Genomic DNA, 15,163 nt, shown 5'->3' on the forward strand with positions numbered 1-15,163 from the left:
AAAGGAAATCAGGCTGATTACATCAGAGATTGCAGAGAGAACAGAGACTCGCATTGCGTTTTAAGTGAATTATTTTTGCTGTTGCACTGTACACATACTATAAAATTCAGATTTTGTTTTTCTTTCATATGTGCTCATATGGGCTCTTCTTTGGTGTCCTTTTGGAGTTTCTAAGTGTCCTTTTTTGGAAAGACATCTAAATTTATCTTGAAACAAGCTTGCAGAAAATACAGATTTTAATCACAGAAAAAGGATGTGATTAATCAGATTAAAAAATGTTACCGATTGACAGCCCTAATATATATATAAAATAAAAGCAAATTCAAAACATTGAAAAAGATTATGGACACGCTTTCATACAATTTACCAAAAGTTAAGATTCAATTCGATTAAACAGAATATATAGTGTAAGAAAATGTGCAAAGAATAAAAGAAGAACAGAACAGTCTTTCTTGTCTAATTGGAGTGCTGTATCCACCTCCACACTGATGTCGTGTATCTTACAGTGCTTGAAGCTCTCAAAGGACAGAAGAAACATTGTGCTGGAGACTTGAGTGCACATGTTCATCCTTCCTACACCAAACACAGCCCACCACTTCATCAACATGCAGGTCTTCATCTCATCAACTTACATCAAGGCATGTGAAGAAATGAGAACACCCGAGTCCCCACTTTCCCATCAAGTCGATTTTCACACGGGCCGAACGCCTGACCCACCGCTCTCAATCCTCTCCGCTCTGAGGAGACCCACACCTGGATTAATGCTGTTCAGACCCAGAATGTTAATTTTCATACTTAAATGAGAACGACTAATGGAGATTGAAGTGAACTTCAGCATTGTCTTAGCAGATGGAGAATCGTATTTACCAGAGAACGATTCTCTTGACGCGCTGATTCGGATTTAATTGAGATTAGCTGTGTGCAATTATTTTCTATCAAACAATTTAGCTAAATTAATTTCATAGTGGAAAAGGAACGTGCTTTGGCAAATTCCGATATAAAAAAATTAATAAACACAATTTAAACAAAGCACAGAGATGAAAAAGTGAGGTTTAGTACTAATTAACCATCCGATGTGAGGTCAAACCAACCTTTCTTGTTCTACAAGGATGATTGCAACTGGCAGAAAATGCGAAAATTGGTTCGGAAGGAAGAGAAAACTCCTCGGAGAGTAATTAATGATTTTCGTGATCCTGCCTTGAAGGTGGAACTTTCTAAATTGCATCTCTAATCAGTATAAGCACTGTTTGTGTCAGCAATAACTGCCATCAAATTAGCAGTTCTATCATCATTAGAGCTCTTTCCCATGATGTCTGTGACACTGATAGAGATCAAGGCCAAAAGGCTATTTTAACCACACTGTGTCATTGAAGATGATCTTTTTTAATCAGTCTGGCTTTAAAAAGATGGAATAAGTGAGTAAAGGTGCAAAAAAGGAGAAAAATAAGCAAGTGACATTGAAATGAATCATTTGAACAAACGTGTTTAGCGATTAAAGCTACTGCAAGAGACTAAAAAGTGTGAAAGTCACTGCTAAAAGTGTTTGTTATGGTTGCCAGAGTTCACCCTCTACGTATTTCATATCATTTCTTGTTTTGTTTTGTTTGTTTCTACATGACTACATGAAAATGTTGCTAACAAAGATTTTTCAAATGAGTTTTTATGCACACTACTGCTCAAAAATTTGGGTTTGGCAAGTTTTTTTTTTTTTTTTTAAATAACCACAAAGACTGCATTTATTTATGCATTACATTCTATTGCATTTTAATATATTTTAAAATGTAATTTATTCCTGTGATGCAAAGCTGAATTTTCAGTGTCACATGATCCTTCAGACATCATTTTAATATGCTGATTTGCTGCTCAAAAAACATTTCTTCTTATTATCAAAGTTAAAACAGTTGTGCTTAATTTTATTGTATTTTGAATGAAAGTTCAAAGGAAAAATATTTATTTGAAATAGGATTGTTTTGTAAGAAAGAAAGAACGATTAGTGTATGTGTATTTTTTATGTGTATTTTTTCTAGGACAAGTAATATAAAAAATGATGCCAAAGTTATCTTTTCAAGAATGTCTTTTTTTTTAATAAGGCATGTTTCTGTCATTCATTCATTCATAAATAAATAAATTGTATATATTTCAAGTGTTAGCAGGTTTCATTTACAGCGGGCAAGAGTGAACCGATGTTAATCTTGAACTGTTCTTTCTTTCCGATATTACTATCCTCTGTTGTGCCGTGACTTGCGTAGGTGATGTTCGATGAGCATGTGGACGAAAAGGCAACCTCAAAGCAAGCAAACCGCTCAAAGGTAAAAGCGACCTTTCCTCGACCTTCCAGAGGCTGATGATCCGTGTATCTGCAGACACAGCAGACCTTTTGTACCGCACTTTGTGCTGGGCTCAATGCTGCCCTTGAGGAACTTCACAAGCACAACTTGTTTTGTGTCCGATTTTTCAGCAGCAATTACTTTAATCGACAGAATAAGCTGAGAAAAAAAATGTAGGGGTTATGAGAAAACGCAGTGAAAAGAGATCTAGGAAAAATAAATTCACAACAGCCTTAACAACACTATTAGGAGCAAAACATACTCTACTAAAATGCCAGCGAAAAGTAATTTAGGTTGGAAACTAAGTGAGCTGTATGACCTTGTTGATTCAGTAAGTTGCCCCTCTCTTTGCAAACTCCATATCACTCGATTTGAAAAAAGAAGAAATGTGCTCTACCTCGTGCTGGAGTCTTTCAGTGGTGCCAATTATCCAATAATCCTAAAGCAAACTCAAAGATTCAGTCCAGAAAACCACAGCCTAAAACAGCACTCTTAAATACACAGTGGAAACGTGCAGAGTGCATTCTCGCGTGCTTTAAAGTTGTAATTCGCTGCAGAATGAGCCGTGCTAAATATCTGCTTCAAGACCTGTGGACAAAACGTACCTTCTGTGCTTTCATGTAAAGGCCCCTGGGAGCCACGGAAGGTCTCGAGATCTACTACTAAGGTCTACTTTTGTACTTGTTTCATAAAGCTGCCATTGTAAAGAAAGAGGAATCTATCTTCAGACTGTAAGGGGATTTGAGGAGTCTTAAATGGTGAAGACAATAATGACTACAGCCACTGGAAGAGAGCAGAGGGAATTCATGGAGCGGCTAAAAGGAACGATTCCATGAGGCTAGAAACAGGGTGAAGAGGTCAGGGAAAATACGTGAAAACTAGCCTTTCATTTTAAGGAGACAATTTGTTTTGTTTTGTTTTTTCAAAATATCTCTTTCATGTTCCGAAGAAGAAACAAGTAGAAAGTTTGGAATGGCATGAAGGTGAGTAAATGATGCCAGAAAACCTTTACAGAACATGACAACAATCAAACCAAGCACATTAGAAAGCACTATTTTACGGTGTCGATTTTTACAGCAAGAAAAGATTTTTCAGGGAGAAAAAAAAGCATAAAAGTCCATCACTAAATTAGCCATCAGTGAGCCTAAAGTAGATGAAAATGAGAAATTAGAGCAAATTAGATCATGTGAATCTATATGAACTAGCTACCAATTCACCAGAAGTGTGTTGCAATAAAACACTTCATCACTGTGAAAATGGTCTGACCAAGTAAAAATTAATAACATATTTTCCTTACTACTTCAACAGATATGCATGTATCTTAATTTTAATCATTATTTCTCATCTTAATCATTTTTTGTCAAAAGAATGAATGAATGAATAAATAAATAAATAATAATAATACTAGTACAGTACAGTGATACTATAATAATACAGAAAAAAACACTGATATTTCATAATTATTTCATGATGTATGTCAAAGTACTTTTATCTAGATGATAGATAGATAGATAGATAGATAGTAGGGGTGGGAATCACCAGAGGCCTCACGATACGATATTATCACGATACTTGTGTCACGATACAATATTATTGCGATTTTAAATATATTGCGATATTCTACGATATATTGCAATTTATTACCTTTTTCCAACTTCAAATTATGTCCCCTAAGGAAAACTTTGACATCTGTTTTACCTAAAAAGAAACATTATTCAGTTTGTTTATCTCACTTCAGTTGTATTGTTGCAGTGCAAAATAGGATTGTCAAGCAGACAAACTGACCAACACTTTCATGAAAACCTGTCATAAATGTTGTATGCACCTGGCAAACTCAACTATTTGTATTGCAGTCTAGTCTAGTCCACCTTAATTAAATGTAAACAGGTATGCACTGCTGTGCTACTACAGGTATTTTGGAGTAACCAAAAATGCTTTGTAATGATTATTTATTATTTTATTAAATAATATAAAGTAATTTTGTAAGACTTTTTCAATTTAACTCAATTTTAATGATACTGGATTTAAAAAAACACAAGCCAATAAAATAACCCCACACTTTTACTGAAAGTAACACAATAAAACTGGACAGAATTTATATTAATATTGGTAACACTTTACAATAAGTTTCATTAGTTAATTACTTTAGTGAATGAACTAAGAATGAACAATAGTTCTTCAGCATTTACTAATCTTATTTCATGTTAATTTCAAAATGTACTAATGCATTATTAAAATCAACAGTTGTGCTTAACAGTTAATGCACTCGGAATTAACATGAACTAACAGTGAATAACTGTATTCTCATTAACTAACATTAAGAAAGATTAATAAATACTGTAATAAATGTATTGTTCATTGTTCGTTCATGATAGTTAATACATTAACTAACATTAACTAATGGAACCTTATTGAAAAGTGTTACCTTAATATTAAATATCAATATATTATTTGTATTCACTTCTACACTGTAAAATCTAATTAGTTAGGCTTACTTAAAAAAAGCATTCAAACCGACTGCCTTGAAAAAACTAAGTAAAGTGAAATAGGAATAGTATGTTGTACTGACAAATGCTTAGTTAGTATAGTTTACTTACACGAGAGTTCTAGTAACTAAAAAAGAACTGTAGGGGGTACTTGATCCTTTCATTTAGGTTTACTCATGACTTAGTATAGTTACTCGCTGACTCCCAGAGTGCATTGCTGCATGAATAAATTATGCAGTTGCTTTGTTTTACAGTTGATTTTATTTGCCTCTTTATTTTACTAACTTACTGCATGCTGAAGGTGACCCAGCTGCCCTTACCAGAAAAAAAACTCAACACCACCATCTAGTGGATTGTAAAGAAATTGATTTTATTATTCTACCAAATAGTATAATAAAAGATCGATACTTGGCGTCCGTGTATCGATACAGTATTGCCGCGGAAAATATCGCGATACTATGCTGTATCGATTTTTCCCCCCTCACCCCTAATAGATAGATAGATAGATGTTAGCTGCATGCAAATTTTATTTATTTTTTTGCAAATTTTGAGGTTTTTTTTTTTACTATTAAGCAGTTTTGTTAAAATATTATGTGTATATGATATAATAGTGAAAGACTATTATAAATAACTTGGAGTTTTGTTTAGTTTTTTGACAAAAAATTTAAGTTAATAACAGAAGTGTATTAAACTTTTTTTTTTTCAAGATAAAGTGTTTTTATTATTTTTGTTAATATTGTTTCTAATTGAAAATGTTTGAAAAAGTGTTTGTATTTGGATGCTTTGTGTTGAACTAATAAGTAAACTAATAATAAATAAATAAATAAATTGTTTATTAATTAATAATAGTGAAATATTATTGTAAATAACTTACAGTAAATATTTTTGACAAGAATTATATCCTTTTTATGCTTTTTCTTCATCATATCACAGCAGTTGTATTAACCTGACATTTGTGAATTTGTGGGGGGAAAAAAAAATCTAAATGCATTTTTATTTTATTTTAAAACACAAAAAGTTCATAATAGAAGAAGTGTATGAAAATAAAGCAATTAACATTCACTCAATGACCCCTGCAAGGGGACCAGCAAGACTTCCTTGGTCAACTTGCATCACTAGAAAGAGCATTCCTCCAGCTCTCAGTAGGGAAAAAGACATGTAGCATTGCAATAAGAATGACATTGTTTCACATTTCACATAAAATCAAGCTTCTGTTGCTAGTGTAGAAGAAGGTCCTTAACTCTAATGGTCTTGTTCACATACCGTCTTCATCAGAAGGCAGGGTCTGTTTCCTTGGTTTATCAAAATTCTTCCTACAGGGTAAAAACTGGTGCAAAAAGGCCATGGGACTCAGAGTTTTAAGAAACGCTGTTTAATGCATTGCAGGAAGTACTGAACTCCATGTTTAATCATTTAATTTTGAATAATGTATTTGCAGGTGAAGACAGCATGTCGAGTTATTACAATCTCTCAAATTAATAACCGAAAATGTTGCGGCTCTCTGCCTGGAGGATATTCATATTGCGTTATAGTTGATGAAATTAATATTGTTTTTAATATTGTTTGTGTACGTGCGTCTGTACGTCGGGCACCAGCGGGTTGTCACCAGGCAGAGCATCCGTCTCTTGTGCAAAATTAAAGCCGCCGCATACCCACAAGGCATCTCGACTGAGCAAATACAATAATTTAATTTAGCTTTCAATTACACATGCATTCCGACTTTCTTCTACCGTTTAATTAAACTTGTAAACCGCGGCGGCAAACAACCTTGACTATATCAAATTAGATCCATTACATACAGCAATATGATGATGAAAGAGAAGCGGCAAAGAAAGATATCGAACATCTTGAAAACATACAAAAAAAGCAAATATCCATAAAATGATATTCATGACAGCAAAATGCAGTTTAATATAGTTCAATCTCTCCAATTGTGATCTAAATTGAAATATCGCACACTTCACAGATTTTACCGCCATATAAATGAAACCCTGCCCCCCACTGCAGGACAATAATAAAGCTAATTTATCCAATTCAAAGGCAAAAAAAAAAACTCATGTTCGTTTATTGACTGCAGAAACATTGAGTGGCCAACTGCGGATCCAAATCATGTAGACACCACAAAGCATTTAATGTAGGAGAACAAGCATCAATAATTAAAGTGCTGTTGTAAATTTTCACAGCATTTGACTGGGCATTATGATGAGTGAGTGGGAAAGGGGCTGCTGGGAGGCCGGGCTGGATTTTTGGCTCGGTGTCATATTTTCCCAGTGTGAGAGTAGTTACAACTCTCAACCACACTCTCTTTCCTCTGTAATTGTCTGTTGGCAAACTTCGTTTCCATATCCTGCTATGCTTCCAGCCCTTGAAGCTCTCTCTCTCTCTCTCTCTCTCTCTCTCTCACACACACACACACGCACACACACACACACACACACACACACACACCCCTCCCCAGCAGCCTGGAACAGGCTTAGGGATCAGAGACAATGACGGTGACAGGTGTTTTCATGCACAAAGCGTGTGTGACTGGGCGTCTCTTAGGCAATTAACGGGCGCAGGCCACATTTCCACAATACGGCCGAACACGCGGCTAATCTCAGGGACGCAAAGGAAGCTCCTTTCTCATCGTGACAAACGCAACCTTGACATTTATAGCATTTTGCAACAGACATATCTACATGTTGGGCATTGAAACCGCCTTTTTAATTGGTAAATAATATGTTATCCTGTGTGTTTCTGTTATTTGGACTTAAGATGCAAAGAAAATATAAATTAAATAGCCAAAAAACAGAGCACAGATTTTAAAGTCACAGGATAGAGGAACAGTTCATTTACTCCTTACTTTCATCATTAAATTTTCTTTGTTCTGTGGAACTTTTAAGGAGAAATGTTGCAGCTCTGTCCTGTACAGCAAAAGAAAGTGAGGACAAACGCTGTTGAGATGCAAAAATGGTTACACTTTATTTTATGGTGTCCTTGTTACAGTGTAATTATACATGTACTGGGTAATATTAATTAACTACACGTATTTACTATATGGTTAGGGTTATGGATGGATGAGGGTTTGGTTTAGGGTTAGTTGCATGTAATTGTGCATAATTTATTGCTATTTTAATAATAAGTACATGCAAGGACAATGTAAAATAAAGTGTTACCAAGAATAGTTTAACATTATTAAATAATAAACATGTTTAATGAAATACAGCTAATATATAGATTACCATTCATAAGTTTGGGGTCATTCGATTTTTCACTGCTAAATATTTTTATGCTCACCAAGGCTACATCGATTTGCTGCTCAAGAAAATGTATTACTATCAAAAAAAAAAAAAAGGAAGAAGAAGTACTGACTAAAATCTAAAATCTTGACAGGGTAAAAATAGTTAACTAAAACAAACAAACAAAAAAAATAAACCAAAACAAATCCTTTCTTCAAATAAATATTAACAAATTAAATTAAATTACAAAAAAAAAAAAAAAAACTTGATTTGGCTAGTTTCCAAAGCAAAATTGTTTAATTGTATTTCTGTCAGGACCACTACTGACAAAAGTGACTGAAAATTAGCATACAGTTTGGTTTAGCAGTACAGTTCTGCTCTGGGAAAAAAACTACATGCCCATCTATGCAGCCTAGCATGGATAGACTGTGAAGAGCACCGACAACCCACCTAGGGTAAACAGAACCAAATGTAGCAGATATCATTAATGCTCTTAATGGCAATTTAATGTAGCAACATAATTCAAGATAAAGGAGTTTGATTCAACGAGGAATATCAGAAGGCCTGACTGTGGACAAAAGGAGGAGCTGGGGATGGAGGAGGGTAGTTAGCTCCTGAGCAATGCAAAAAACTGGCTCCACTACAAAACATCACATGAAACAACAGTTACAAAGTTTTAACGAAAATATCTTCAAAAAATCTTTCTATATTTCAGTGTTTACGTTGGAATATGTAGAAGTGCAAATTACATTTTCTAATCCACAACAGAAATTAGATAAAAACGAGGCCCTTTAAGCCTTCAAACTAAGCCTTTAATACCAAATTGAAAGGCAATTCAACAGCATCCAGAATACCGGAAGCACAGATGAGCCTTTAAGTTCATTTCCAGTAGAAATGGAGAGAGGGTCATGCTGGCCCTGTGTGCAGACAAGCACATGTGGCTTTCTTTATATTAAGGGTTCAAGCACGAGCCTGTGTAAACAAGCAGCTGTGATTGTTTGTCTGTCACGTAGCACGTGTAAGGGTGTGTGCGGCCTGTTCGTAACACAAACCCCGAGATCAGTGACGGTGGCCTGTTTGATGAAATGCCAAGGCGAGGGTGAACACTAATAAAAGGTAAATAAGCCAAATGGAGCAGCGAGAGCGCAGGTCGCTGTGACTGAAGGGCAAACACCGTCAGCGCGTTTGATACGGAAGCCGTTCTCCAGGCTATCTGGGAAGGATATTGAAAGGCTCACATTAAAGGTTACATCGAAATGAACAGCGGAGAGCCACCACGTGCCGGAGGATTCCAGAACATTCTGCGGAATTCTGCGAGGATCATGGATCTGTGTTATGAGCTTGGCTGGGCGACTTTGAGAGGGCGCATGCTGCCGTATTATTTATTGATATGAATTTAGAATGAATGGGGCCCACACATTTTATGGAGTGAAGCAGGGCTGGGTGATATCATACTGAGATTGTGATAAAATTTATGTCGATAACCAAAAAAGGACCTGGACACTTTCACTTAGTATAGACTGATCTAAGACTCACTTCAACATATCATCAGGAAAGCTATCGTCAAATACACACTTAGGGGGTGTTTACATGACAGTGTTTTCAACTAAAAATGTAAAACTTTGTATGCATTCTGGTCATTCATTTACATGACACCGGCATTTTGGGGGCTTGAAAATTTAAACTTTCGAAAATGGGTTTCAAAGTGCAAGTTTTTGAAAACTATACCATTATCATCCACGATAACACAAAAGCAAAATTCGTGAAAACACTGTCAGCATGCACATGTGTATTATGTGTTTAGTCTATACGTATGGGTGTAGTAGTGTTTCTTTACAAAGTGACATCGCCAACTACTGGCCTGACATGTATAATACAGTGTTTTATGTCATATTCGGAGATACATGTGAACAGGGATCGTTTTAACAACACTGAACTATGTCGAAAAAAAGTAAAGAAAACATTTTTATTCAGAAGGTGGGACTATACTGCGCATTGCACTTTCCCCCATTCATAAGCAACAGGACTGCACCGTCTTCGTATATCTAAAAAGTAAAGTCGTATAATAATAATAATAATAATAATAATAGTATTCTTATTTTTAAGGAATATCACAAAAACTGGATCTTTTTCATCCATATTTTAATGTATACAGTTCTTTTGTGCAGCATTTTAGTTGACATTTTATTTGTAAAATAATTGTTATATATTCATTTGATTACATTTAAAAGATTGATTAAATTGTTAAAGTTTTACTAATAAATCATAAAACACAGAACCCAGAAAAAATATAAATGAAAAGGAAAACACAAAATTTAAGGGAAAAATAAAATGCATTTCATTAGGCACTAAATTAAAATGTTAATTGTGAATAAACAAGCTAGTTTCCATTCAAGGTCTAACAAACATGGACGTCCTTTCATTCCTCAATAATGAATATCATTCATGATAAATATCAATATCATATGATATAAAAAAAAATGTGATCATGTTTTTAGCCACATCACCCAGCCCTAGACTGAAGTTTGTGTGTGTGTGTGTCACCGACGCACACATATACACACTGTTCCGATAATGAAGTAGCTGCAACCTGGCGTCCAAAACAAAAAAAAATCACGGCACTTGATATAAATATACATGAGTTTACAGCAATTAAAAACTTGTCCGAATTGCTTTTGAGGAGGACAATGACACCGGCAGCAGCGCTATGGGCCATCTATTGGAATGGAGATGTAATTTCTTTGCAAGGCAGTGCATTGCTCTTTCTCTGACTTTATTGCTTTGCTAATTAAACATTTTCTTTCCGCTTTGCACCCAAACCGAGCAACTAATACCGCTCAGGAGAGAGCGTGTCTCCACATAAACCGCATGCCCCCTTTCCCAAAAGAACCTCAGCTTGTTGAAGGCCATCGTAAAGTTATTCATCAATACTGGAGTGCCTGGCGCAGCTTGCTGGGCGGAAAATAATTAGAAGCACTTCGACAAACCTAATCTTCATGCCGTATACATGTTGTTGTTATCTTTTAATTTATGGGCGGCAGAGAAAAGGCAATAATGCATTCATTTTATCAAAGCTCCCCAAAGGAAAGCAGATGTAGAGGGAGCAAGAGAGACTCTTCTTGGCTTTCACCCACTCTTTCTACCTCTTTTCGTTCTCTCTCCCTCTTTAACGAGCAGGATGTCAGATGATTAGCATGCTAAATGGCTCATCAAGGGCTGCTAAAGTCGCCGCAGTATCTGCCTCGTAAAGGCTCGTAAAACAAAGAGCTGCTGATATTCAAATCCTCGCCCGCACACCTACGTCTTTCTGCTGCAGATTTACGAACTTCACCAAACAGTCTGGCTTCCATTGTTTTCTAAACTAATAAACAAAAACAATAGAAGGCACTTGGGGCGTGCATACATTCTTAGTTATCATTTTTATAAACATCAAGGTTTTTGAGTTAAAAATTTTCGGAACGTACTGTAATGAAAAGTATTTAACTTCAAGTGGCTGGCCATAGTTTCTTTCTTTGAAAGTTCTGTTTGTTTGTTTGACCATTTTTATCACATTATTGCACCATGTCAAATGAAGTAGGCATACACATATTTCCACATCCACTCTCTAAAACAATATGAGGTCATAAAACTTACACAATGGTTAAATGTTGTTTAAAATAGTTTTAGATGGATTTCACCATATAAAAAGTGTTTAATGCCAACTACCTGAAATCAGATTACCCATAAATTTAGAATAAATGGGCATTGCTAGCAGGATTACAATTTACAAATTAAATTTTTTTTAAGGTATAACAAAGCAAATATGGAGTGAATCCAGGTAACTTTTGACACTTTTGGCTATTGAGATGACTGGGGGGGGGGGGTTAAATTATCCTGGTTCTCCAGGGCAGCAGGGGGTGCTGCACCACATACAGCTCTCAGATACAATACAATTCACTGCATGGAAACATGGCCATTATTATCTCTTTTCAAAGAAAAAAAAGCTACCATTATTCACCTTATTCCGCCCCGCCCACTTTTAATACTTCGCTCTTCCTTTGTCATCCGACTTCCGCTAAACTGATACGGCACATCCGGTAACTAGTTCAGTAGTTGTAAGATTGTTTATAGCTAGCTATAACTGTGGCGAAATGACAAAGAACGTTAATGCCGTAAATGTTATAAATTGGGAGCACGGTGAAAGCTGCTGACCTGATGACCATCTGCAGACTAAGTATCTTGTCTAATCTCTTAATTGTACAGTGGAGTAAGGTAAGTGAATATTTATAAATGACATATTATAAAAGGAGGAGGCTGAAACTTGGAAGTGAAAAACGCCATATATTCAGTTGTGCATACTTATTAGGCAGATTTTCTTTTACAGATAAAATGAGCCAACAAAGATTATATATCACTTATAAATATTGTATAGTATGCCCCGACCCAGATTCCACTCCACAATATGTTTGATCATGCTCATTTCCCAAAATGGCTTAATTATTATAGAGAAGAAAGTCAACAGTTATGTTGTTTCTAGACCATTTGGGATGATCACATCCTGAGCAAATGGTGACCAATTGTAGAACGGGAGCGGGTGTGGGACACCGAGAACCACCTCAGACAAAGGGGTGTCAGAACTTAATTAACATACAGACCACAGCTGTTACAACAGGAGCAACTTAATTTGCATTAAGGGTAGTAAACTGTAACTGATAAGATTTGGTAGGTGTACATTAAGTGTAACATTAAGTCTAATCATTGTATCACCTGATACAAGGAATAAGGTAGGTAAACATCAAGTGTAATAATAAGGAATGATTTTGAAATAAGACAACTGTGAAAGTTTTGAAATTTCTTTTAAGTATACAAACTAGTGCTGGCCAATGATTAATTGCATTCAAAATGCAAGTTTTTGTTTACATAATATATGTGTGTGTACTGTGTATGTTTATTATGGCTATATAAATACACACACATGCATGTATATATTTCAGAAAAATATGTTGTTTCTATATTAAATATATTTATAATATAAATTATATGAATATAAATATATACATGGAAATATTTTCAAAATATATACTGAATGTGTGTATATTTATATATACATACTAAATATACACAGTATACACATATATTATGTAAAGAAACACTTTTACTTTTGATGCGATTAATCGCAATTAATCGTTTGACAGCACTAGTTTAGACCCATGCATTTCTCCTTTTACTTTCTAGATTTTGTTGTTCCTGTCCTTAAAGTCTGTGTAAGGAAATTCAGAGAATTGTTTCTAAACACATTATAAATGTTAGAAATGTATTGCTGAAAACATGTTACAAAAGACTGTGAACTATGTAGTACTGAATAGTGTAGTTAGAACGTTAAACAGTTTTTCACCATTTTTGTGTTCAGGATTTTTTGGGCGGGCCTGAAATCATTTCTCGATGACACACTGGAGCCACTGAGCACGGCCCCTCCCCTAACACTATAATAACTAGAGCGCATTAGCATCAGTGGTTCACCCGTTACTGTCATTAGCATTAGTTACTACAGCCTACAGTTTGCTAGCTAGCTATGCCTTCTTCATGTAAATGCATGTTACCTGTAGCGGTATTTGACAGTTGAGAGAGGCTGCGGCTTTCCCTCGAGTGGGTGTGGTTTTGATAACTTATTTTATTTACTTGGCGATTTATTTAGCATTCAAATTTGGCTGAGTCAAGGTTGCGTGGCTTTTGAAGGGGTGTCTCTGAACATTCGATCACACATGTTGTATTTGGGAATTGTTCTCTGAAACATTGTTGCCTGGATTGTCTCCCTGGGAAGCCATGGTATGTAATCCTTCATGTTCTCCTCCATGATGTCAATCCAACATGAAATCACCTTGCTTACAATGGACTGAGAAAACACCAAACCTTACAGCAAGATCACCCTGCAATAAATTAAGACGCAGCTTCGTCAGAGTCATCAGGAGCTGATCCCAAGTGTGTAGCTGGAAGCTGTTGGTGTATGTACTGGACCTGGTAAGGTGCTCGGCAACTGAATGAAATGCATCCAATGTCAACCCTGTGTATAGCTGACAAAGGTTGTGTTCCCATGTAGGTGGCTTCAGGTTGAGATGTGATTTTGAACTGTAGTTGTGGTCAGAGACAGATGACAGATGGCATTGTGTTTCTGCATCACAGTTCAGGGGCATGTGGATGTGATCACCCTCACAGTTGTCCACTGCATCACTGGCGGTCATCGACACATCTGTGGAAATAATATTAAACATATTTTTACATTAGTACTTAAAATACATCATGAGAATTAATATATGATGGGACCCATACTTAGAACAGTGTGTGTGAGAGAGAGATGCATTAAAAACAAAACAGTATACACGCTCTAACTGTAGTGTTAAAACGTAGATCAATATCTGAATGAGAAATGTAGCTAATGTAGCTACTATCATCTGCAATCTCTGTAACTTACAGGAATAATGTGAGCTATTGTAATGTACCATAAGTACCATAATTATCGTAAATATGAAATAAATAGGTGGGCAATGGTAATCATGCAAAATTCGTTGTACTTTGTTAACTGCTCGTTACTGATCTTAAATGTATTCACAGAACGGACTTCATAAATCTAACGTTAGGCGAACAAGCACATAGCTAGCTAAGTTAACGTTAGCTTACCTGAATCTGACAACCTTTTCAGCACCTGGCGTGACTTCTTTACCGGAACATCGTAGCCGAGCCATTTCTCGGGGTAAGGGTGTTCGTCAGTCGGCTTCCCGTCCATGAAATGGTACGAACACACATAAGGGCGCTTGGGTGGGCGCTTCAAATTTAGCGCCTTCAGCCATTGCCTCAGGTGCTCCTCTTCTTTAGGTGGCGGGTGTAAATTGTAAAGTGCACCACAACACTCCGACCGCTTCACATTGTGTTCGTAACATCGTTGGTGCAATTGTTCTCTTCTCTTAATCCAATTGTTATGGCAGCCCCTAACTGAGCATATAATACTTGACATTTGCGTTCTGTTATCTATCTTCGGTAGGCCCCTCTCAGCCGGAAGTAAGATGACAAAACGAACGCAATGGCGGCACCATTGTTGCCGTGGAAAATAAGGTGAATACGGAGAAGAAAATGCCACTGCCATCGAAACTTTTCA

General features: G+C 36.0%; 2 protein-coding genes across 2 annotated transcripts in view; both read right to left on the reverse strand.

Moving 5' to 3' along the window:
- The window catches only part of LOC107699359 (bis(5'-adenosyl)-triphosphatase-like), a 308,330-nt gene that overhangs the window by 255,489 nt on the left and 37,678 nt on the right, over positions 1–15,163 (reverse strand). The window lies entirely within an intron of this gene.
- On the reverse strand, positions 2,304–15,022 carry LOC107699322 (uncharacterized). The gene is made up of 3 exons (XM_016500548.1): positions 14,689–15,022; positions 13,929–14,260; positions 2,304–2,486 (listed from the first exon to the last, which is right to left on the reverse strand). Exons 1-3 carry the CDS (start codon positions 15,020–15,022, stop codon positions 2,304–2,306), a joined length of 849 nt encoding a protein of 282 aa, XP_016356034.1.

Source organism: Sinocyclocheilus anshuiensis, unplaced genomic scaffold (genome assembly GCF_001515605.1).
Source record: "Sinocyclocheilus anshuiensis isolate Anshui unplaced genomic scaffold, SAMN03320099.WGS_v1.1 scaffold42, whole genome shotgun sequence".
Classification (NCBI taxonomy): Eukaryota; Metazoa; Chordata; class Actinopteri; order Cypriniformes; family Cyprinidae; genus Sinocyclocheilus; species Sinocyclocheilus anshuiensis.

What these genes read in the sequence shown, in the direction of transcription:
- LOC107699322 (XM_016500548.1), bottom strand. Translation starts at nt 15,022, where the DNA reads ATGTCAAGTATTATATGCTCAGTTAGGGGCTGCCATAACAATTGGATT. An exon ending in GAAAAGGTTGTCAGATTCAG is followed by an intron (nt 14,261 to 14,688) that starts GTAAGCTAACGT and finishes TTATTTCCACAG; the next exon opens with ATGTGTCGATGACCGCCAGT. An exon ending in TATTGCAGGGTGATCTTGCT is followed by an intron (nt 2,487 to 13,928) that starts GTAAGGTTTGGT and finishes TTTTTTTCTCAG; the next exon opens with CTTATTCTGTCGATTAAAGT.